Source organism: Platalea leucorodia, assembly GCF_965183815.1.
Source record: "Platalea leucorodia genome assembly, contig: HAP1_HAP1_SCAFFOLD_157, whole genome shotgun sequence".
Taxonomy (NCBI): domain Eukaryota; kingdom Metazoa; phylum Chordata; class Aves; order Pelecaniformes; family Threskiornithidae; genus Platalea; species Platalea leucorodia.
Window position 1 is genome coordinate 57550 of NW_028121390.1, and position 8195 is coordinate 65744.

General features: G+C 55.2%; 1 protein-coding gene across 1 annotated transcript; it reads right to left on the reverse strand.

Moving 5' to 3' along the window:
* Window positions 1-882: 882 nt before the first annotated feature.
* On the reverse strand, window positions 883-4712 carry LOC309603624 (uncharacterized protein). Its single transcript, XM_082338421.1, has 4 exons — window positions 4635-4712; window positions 3722-3913; window positions 3363-3469; window positions 883-1131 (listed from the first exon to the last, which is right to left on the reverse strand). The coding sequence occupies exons 1-4, from the start codon at window positions 4660-4662 to the stop codon at window positions 1120-1122; spliced, it is 339 nt and encodes a 112-aa protein (XP_082194547.1). The 5' UTR covers window positions 4663-4712; the 3' UTR covers window positions 883-1119.
* Window positions 4713-8195: the final 3483 nt, after the last annotated feature.

Genomic DNA, 8195 nt, shown 5'->3' on the forward strand with positions numbered 1-8195 from the left:
AAAAAACCTTGATGAGCTGAAGGGGAAAGACTGAAGCTGAAGGGGAATTAAAGAATAGGGACATGGAGCCAGACAGAGAGAGAACAATAAAGACAAAAAGCAGCTGTGGGACAGAGAGGGAAGAAGTTAAAAGACAGGGACAGGGACCTGGAACAAGAGAATTGAAGAAAGAAAAAGTCTATTTAGAATACAGAGCAGGGATAAAGGAATTAAAAAATAGGGACATGAAGATAGAGAGGTAAGGGGTGGGAACTGTGAAGGGCTAAAGGGCAGGCGAGGAAAAATTTTCAAAGTTGGGATAGGAAGACAGACATAGATGAAAAAAGACAAAAATAGTTATGGGCTGCAGGACAGAGACAGAGGATGAAAAAAGGACAGGGAACAGGACAGAAGCACAGAGAGAGGAAAAAAACATAGGGGTAGAACAACAGATAAAGAGGGGGACTTGGAGAATGAGGGAGGGAGAGGTGCAGGGAAGCGGAAAAAAATGACAGCAGCGAGAGAAAGAGAAGGCGGGGCAGGGAAGGACCAGGATGCAGAATAGGGACGACACGGCCCCAAGGGTCCAGGACTCACTGCAGCTCCCGCTCTCCAAGCCGCTTGGAAAACTGGACAGCTCGGACGTGTCTTTGTCTCTCTCTCTCTCTCCCCTGGCCCCATGGCTCCGGTTGCTTGACTGTCATCCACCTACGAGAACAGACTGGTGTCTTACAGCTGTTACAATACAAGGCTTCCCAGATACGTAGCCTCACACGTGCACGTGTTACCTGGCTGTACTGTGCTTCCAGTTACGCATACGGACCCTGCAGTGCACGTTGGCAATTGGGTCTGCTGAGGGCTACACTAAGAGGGATCCTTCCTCGCACTGAGAGGCAGGCTGTCTCCTGTCTGCAGCTGGAGGCAGCTGCCGGCTGGCTCCTCTTTATTTTATTCTTCAGCTGCTTTACCTTTTTCTGGCCTCTCCAGCTTCAGCTGCGGCAGCTCCTGTCCACAGCCAGGAAGCGTCCAGCTGTCCATTTTTGCCCATGCCGCTAGGAGAATGAAGCCAAAGGCAACCCACACAAACCTGAGCCAGATGCAATCACCAGCATCCCTGGAGAGGAACCGCCAACCGAGTCCTCAGTGCTGCCTCTGGGAGAGGGAAAGAACAAGCAACCATTATCCACAGGGATGACTGTAGCTTTCCTCAGGCAGGAACCCCTTCTTCTGCAGGAGCTGCTGGAGACGTCGCTCTTTCCCTGAACTGATGCTAATAGCACCTGCATTTAAGGAGAATAAAGCATATTCAAGGGCCAGCTTGCTGCCATGAGGACAGGGTTTGTGGGCAGACCATGCCTACAGGACAGGCTTCAGGGGAGGTGCTGGAGCTGGGGACAGCTGCATGGGGCGAGCAGGGCTGGAGAAGTTTTGCTGAGTTGGGGAGGCACCCAGTGCCTTTTCCAGAGGGTGGGCACCCAGAGGGGTGGGGGCAGCCATCTCCTGCCCCTCTTCCCGCATCCTCTCCACCAGCTCTCAGAAAATCCCTGGGACCTGCCCTGATGGGGCCTGACTCCAACTGACTTCAGCCTGTTGCACCGGTGGGTTGGAAACATCCTTGCAACTCATCAGCATTCTCCAGCAGGCATGCCCCAGCAGCACCATCCTCTGGGGCTGCAGCCCTTTTACACAGAGGGGCCATCACCATCAGCCTCACTGGCCCCCCTGGGGCTCCTCCAGCCCCAGCCCACAGCTGCAGCCATGGCCCCTGACACCCACCGTGTAACCTGCTCCCTTGGACTCTCTGACAGCCACTCACCAAGTACAAAGGAGTACAAGCACAGCCATGAGTGCAAAGGAGACAGCAAGTGCTTATTCATTAATGCGTAGAAGTCCCAGGAGTGAGTCTGCTATGGGGTTCGCTGCCTGTACCCTCATCCTTCCCCTAGGACAAGTTGGCAGTTGTTTCTGGAGCAGCAGATACAGAAAACGAAAATACAGCAATAGGGAGCAGGACAGAAGAACAGAAAGAGGAAAAATAAAATGAGGGAGGAGTGAGGAGCAGAGAAAGAAAGGTACAGGGAAAAGGACAGGGAGATGGATAAGTCAATAAAAAAGGGGATGAGGAGCCTGCAAGGACATGGCAGAAGAAAAACAGGGTCAGGGAGCAGGACAGAGGGAAAGAGAGAGAAAATGATGAGCAAGGAGCCAAACAGACAGATCAAGAGAGAAATCAAATGAGAGGAATAAGGGAGGGAGGGAGGGAGACAAAAAGACAGGGAACAAGCCAGAGGGATTGAAGAGAGAGATCGGGACAAAGAGAGGGAGAAAGAAAAACCATCGCTGGGCTGCAGGATGAGAAAAAAGGGAGCAGAACAGAGGGGAATAATGGGACAGCGAGCTGGGCCGGGGGGTTATAGTGAGAAACAATGGGAGAACAAGTGGTATGGAGATATACAGACAAAGAGTTACAGGGAAGATGGAGGACAGAGAGAAAAGAGAGAAGGAGCAGGGAGCAGGGAAGAGATGGTGAAAGAAACATTAGAGACAGAGAGAGGAGGAGAGTGACAGCAGCAAGGCAGAGAGACGACGAAAGAACGAACCAGTGACGGGTAGCAGGCCAGAGGGACAAGGAAAGACTGGAGGAAGGACAGAGCGATCTAGAAAACAGGTGAGGGACAGGGAGCCAGAAAGCGGGATACTGCAAGAGAGAGAGGGACAGGGAGCAGGATGCTGAGATGGAGAACATACGAGAGCAACAGAAAGAACAACAGAGAGGTGGACCACGAGAACAAACAGGAACAGAGAGGGGAAGCAATAAAAAATAGGGACAGGGAGCAGCACAAAGGGTCAGTAAGAGAAGAACAGGAAGGAGAACAGGGACAGTGAGATACAGAATAGAAAAAATTCGTAGCAACACTTAGCAACAGTGAGCAAGACAAGGGGATAGAGAGAGGAAGGGAAGAAGGGAGGGAGGACAGACACAGGGAGGCAGGGACACAGAGAGGCATGTACAGGTGCAAAGAGGAAAAGAACATCAGGGAACAGGACAGAAAAAGAGATGGATTCAGATCAGGACAAAAAGATGGAAAAGGGAAAAACAACAATGGGCTGCAGGACAGAGACAGAGGATAACAAAAGGAAGGAGAAGGAGCAGGCCAAAGGTGCAGAGAGAGAAAAAAAAGCAGGGGGTGGTAGAACAAGATGGATGAAGGGAGAGAGGAAAAGGGAGCAGGACAGAAGAACAGTGAAAAGAGAACAGGTACAGGGAAGAACAAAAAAAGAAAAATCACAGCAGCACGCAAAAGAGAGAGGGCCAGGGAAGGGGCAGGGAGGGACCAGGGCACAGACAAGGGGTGACAGGTCCCTGAGGGGCCGGGGCTCACCACAGCTCTCGCTCTCAGTGCTGCTGGGAGAATTGGCCAGTTCAGATGCTTCTTCCTCCTTCTCTCCTCCCTTCCTCTTCTGTAACTCCAGTCACTCGGCTGTCCACCTAAAAGAATACGTGGATGTCTTACAGCTCTTACGAGACAAGGTTTCCTAGACACGTAGCCTCGCTTGCTCGCGCACTACGCGGCTGTACCACGCTTTGGGTTATGCCTACAGGCCCTGTGGTGCACACTGGTGGTCTGGCCTGCGGTGCGCTACACAGAGAGATCCCTTCCCACCCGGAGAGGCAGGCTCTCTCTTGCCTGCAGCGGGAGGCAGCGGTCAGCCAGATGGCCTTCCGTTTCTTCTTCTTTACCTTTCTCCAGCTTCTCCGGCTTCAGCCGCAGCAGCTCCTGTCCGCAGCCAGTAAGCGCTCCTCCTGTCCCTTTTCGCCCCCACACCACGAGGAGAGCGAGGTCAGGCAGAGACAACCCACGCAAGCCTGAGGCAGGTGCTGTCAGCAGCATCCCCACGGGAGGAATGGACAACCGCGTCCTCAGCGCGGCCTCTGGGACAGGGAAAGAAGAAGCGGCGACCGTTATTACCATAGGTCGCACCTGGCCAAAGCCCTTCCTTCTGCAGGGGCTTCTGGAGACGCTGCTCCTTCCCCGCACTGCTGGTAACGGCACCCGCATTAAGAGAGAATCCAGCCCACTTGAGAGCCAGCTTGTGGTCTTCACAACAGGGCTTGGGGGCAATCTCGTGCTATGGGACAGGCTTCAGGGGAGGTGCTGGAGCAGGGGGCAGCTGCACGGGGTGAGCAGGGCCAGGAGAGGCTCAGGGGGAGCTCTGGCGAGTCGGGGAGGCGCCCCGCCTCTGCGCCTAGGGGATATCCGCCTCCTTCCTCTCTTCCCTTCTATCAGCTTTTAGGTAACTCCCTGGGGCTGCCCTGGCCCAGCTCGCCTCCAGCAGACCAAGAGCCTGCCGCAGCGGGCAGGTTGAAGCTTCCTGTCCCACCACCCCCGGGCAGCCAGCAGGCAGGAGACACCCCTGCACACTCAAAGGAGCTCGCTCGCCTCCCTGGTGCTCCTGGCCCTCACCCACCACCGCCAATCGCGCCCGGCACGCCACCACGCTGTGGTAACAGCGAAGAAGGTGGCGTCGGCGGCAGCAGCGAGCACCCAGTGCACAGCGCTTGCCCAGGGGCGGCGGCAGCGCTGCCGTCTGCGTTTTGGGCGCCAAGCACCTGCCGACAGCGCGCCCGTGGGGCGGAAGCGGCGTTTCCTTACCGGCAGGCAGCAACAATCGCAGCGGCATGACTCCACAGGCACCGCAGTATCACACTGCCGTTACCGGTGCTGGCAGCATGGATCATATGGGCTGCACTGCGCCTGCGCAGATCCCGGGCGGCAGCACTGAGAGTCCGGAGGCGCGCCGCTTCTTGGGGAGTAGCCATAGCTGGAAGCCCGCAGAAAACCACAGAAAACCTGCAACAAAACTGCACCTCGTGCCGCAGGGGCCACAGCGGTAGCAACGACTACGGTGCACCGAAAGTGCCCGAGAGCAGTCCGGCTTCCAGGCAGCCACGTCCATATAAACTACACCTCCCGGCATGCCCCGGGGAACGAACATGGCCGACCGGAAGCCCCGTGCAGCAATCCATGCTTTCTGAGCCTGCGGGGACACCGTTCCCCTTGCCGCCGACGTACCCGGAAGCCCTGCCGAGACCCCCCGCGGCTCCGGGTACCCCCACCGCCGGCAACGACCCAGGGCAGCGCCAACCTGCCCGGCTCGGGGCAGCCCCTCCCGCTCGGCTCCGGCCAGGGGCAGTGCAGAAAGTCCCTCGCCTTTCTCTGTGCCAGGTCCCCAGGGAACAGGGTCTCGGTCAGACTGGAGCATGCAGCAGCCTCCGGTCGTCCCAGCCCCTCGCCCGTCCAGAAAGCGCCTGCCTGTAGCAGCGGCAGAACCGCTGCTGCCCAGGGGGGAAAGGAACGGCTCGGGGTGAAGCTCCCCAGGCTGCCCGTGGCCCATGCGGAGCTGGGGGTCCAGAAGCAAAGGGGTTAGGGGAGGGGTGGAGCAGGGGAGCGGGGGCGCGAGACTGGAGGGCAGGGGACGCGGGGGGCACGGCCCAGGGAAAAAAAAAAAAAAAAACCGCACGGGGGGAAAAACCTTGTGTGGGGGGACGTTCGGGTGGAGAGCACTCGGGAGGGCGGAGAGACACGCAGAGGAGGACAGGGGGGAGGAGACGGACACGGACGGACGGACGGACGGCGGCTATGTGTGGGTACAAAGGTGCACGGGGGGACACGGGTGGGGATGACCTACACCAGGGGGTCCACCCGGCATAATCCACAGCAGATAACTCACCTGGGATAACCCGCAACGGATATTCCGCTCCGGAGAAGGAATCCACGCCAGATAATCCCCAGCAATGCCCCTCAAACTGTCCGTGGTTCACCCCAGATTTGGCCCAAATTGGCGCCGGTTTTTCGTTTGGGGTTTTTTTGTTTGTTGTTGTTCTTCTTTTTTGTTTTTTCTTTTACGTCATACAAAACTTGGGGGTTTCTGCTTTTCCAAAATATTCAGTTCTGGGGTTCTCCGGCGCTTTTCCACATCATAACAATGGGTCATTTTTGGTTTTCTGCGTTAAAATGCGGGGGGGCGGGGGGGGGTGTGAGTGTGTGCGGTGTGGTGTGTTTGTGCTTGCTTTCCAGCTGCACAAATCCAGGCGGATTCAGCTTTCCTGGGAGCCCCAAACTGTGTTGCTCTTGGATATTGGATATTTTGCTCTTGGACTTGCATATTTTGACACTTTGATATCTTCGACTTCTCTCTTTAGACTTCGGTATCTACTTACAATCCTACCTCTTTAGACTTAGTTATCTGTTTACACTTCCATAGAACCTTTACTTCGATTACACGGGATACCTACTTAGGCTTACTCGGTGACACAGGGTAAGCGTAGGTACTTCTACCTATCCAGACTGACTTCTGGTTTAAATTCCTTCACCTACATCATCTCTTTTTGCATTTTAAACTCCTTTATTTCTTAACATAGAGACAAGTTCTTTTTTATTTTAAAACCCTATCTATCTCCATTGAGATTTTTTAATAATTTCTATAACATAGCAGGTACAGGTTTGTATTTTGAAATCCTTTTACATATATATATATACACACACATAAAAACGAATATTATTTTTCAATATATATATATATAAAGGCGAGAGATTTTTTTCTACTGCAATGCCTCGCACCCGTATTTCCAGTTCTTCACATGGTTAATCACACACACACACACACACGAGTTTTCAGGCATTTTGGGACTGTGACCCCCCTTCTCTGGGGGGAAACCTCCCCGTGACACCTTCATCCCCCACTCACCTGCTCCTCTGTTTCATCATCACGCCCCCGCCCCCCGTGACGTTGGGGGGCCCCAAATGACATCATCACCCCCCAGGCCCCTCCACACTTTTTAATCACCCCCCCCAAAAAGGCACAGAACAAGGAAAACAGCTACTTTAATAATGCCATTTACATATGTAGGCGCCCCCCCGAAAAGGGGAGCTCCGCCAGAAAAATAAAATGGGGGCAGCCCCCCCAAACGGCTGCAGCCCCCCCCGGCCCCCGGCCCGCAAGCCGGCGGCTGCCCCACGCCGCGGGGGGAGCCTGCCGGGGGACGGTGCCGCACCTCTCGCTCAGGCTCTGCTCTGCCATGCTCCCCCTCCGTTCCCGCGCTGGGACGGGCTCCCCGGGGCAACGAACCTCCCCGCTCCCTCTTGGCCCGGGACTCGCCCCACCACGCAGCCCTCGCTGCCGCACCCGCGGGGCACCCGCCGGAGACAGAGCCGGGAGCCTCCAGGCACGGGGCCGGCCCCTTACCCTCGGGACGCTTCACGACAGGCAGGCCAACCTGGGCCGGGGGGTACCTAGCGAGCACCACGAGACGCTTGCAACAAGACACCTGAAAAACAAAAAGCCCAAGCGATATTTCAGCATGTGAAAAAAATAGCACAGCAGCGAGTACAGGAATTCAGTCAGAGCAAGGGAGAGGAGAGCAGCTGAGCTCAAGGAGGATTCGAGGTAAGCAGGTCAGCTCCAAATACAAGACATCCTTTAAAAGCTAGAGCGACCTGAACGCTTCCCATCAGCATTAAGAGTAACCGGTACGATTCCGAACATGTTCTTCGCATACAAGCACACGCTCTTGCCGGCGTTGGAAAACGTCTCACCCCTTCCTTACGGCACAGCTGCAGGGAGACGACCCTGCGAGGCTGCAGGACGAGGGCGTACCGCAATCAGAATCTACGCTTACAGGTCCGCCGCAACAGCTACGGCCCTCGCAGCTGCTGCTGCACATCTTGCTGGCTCGGTCGACAAAGCTGGAAGCGAAGCGTAACGCTTTCGAGGGGAAAAGGAAAAGCAAAGGACAAATCGCAGCAATTCGCTTCATACTAAAAAAGCTGTGCGTGTGTTTATAAACATCCAATAAAAATACTTCTGCTGGAGAAGGACTGGATTTTCCTTTGGCGTTAATTTAACTTGCACAGCTGTGAATCGATACCAGTAGATTATCTGTCTCCAAGATACGCAGTCATCATTTGACCAGGGGTTTTTTGCGCCTTACGTCATTAGGAGCGACATCTGGCCAGCCGCGCCGCCCAAGAGAGATGCTGCTGAACTGCCAGGGAAACGCACCCTTGAAAGCCAGACAGAAAGAAAGTACTTCAGAGCACTCCGTCAAAAGAGCGGGGGGGAAAACACCCCGTAACGTTCAGTTGCCTCTCCTGGTCAACGTTCAGAACAAATACCTAACTGCTTAAACACACCTAAGCAATTGTACGCCACAG

What these genes read in the sequence shown, in the direction of transcription:
- LOC309603624 (XM_082338421.1), bottom strand. Translation starts at nt 4,662, where the DNA reads ATGCCGCTGCGATTGTTGCTGCCTGCCG. An exon ending in GCGATTGTTGCTGCCTGCCG is followed by an intron (nt 3,914 to 4,634) that starts GTAAGGAAACGC and finishes TCCCTGTCCCAG; the next exon opens with AGGCCGCGCTGAGGACGCGG. An exon ending in GCCGGAGAAGCTGGAGAAAG is followed by an intron (nt 3,470 to 3,721) that starts GTAAAGAAGAAG and finishes GTATTCTTTTAG; the next exon opens with GTGGACAGCCGAGTGACTGG.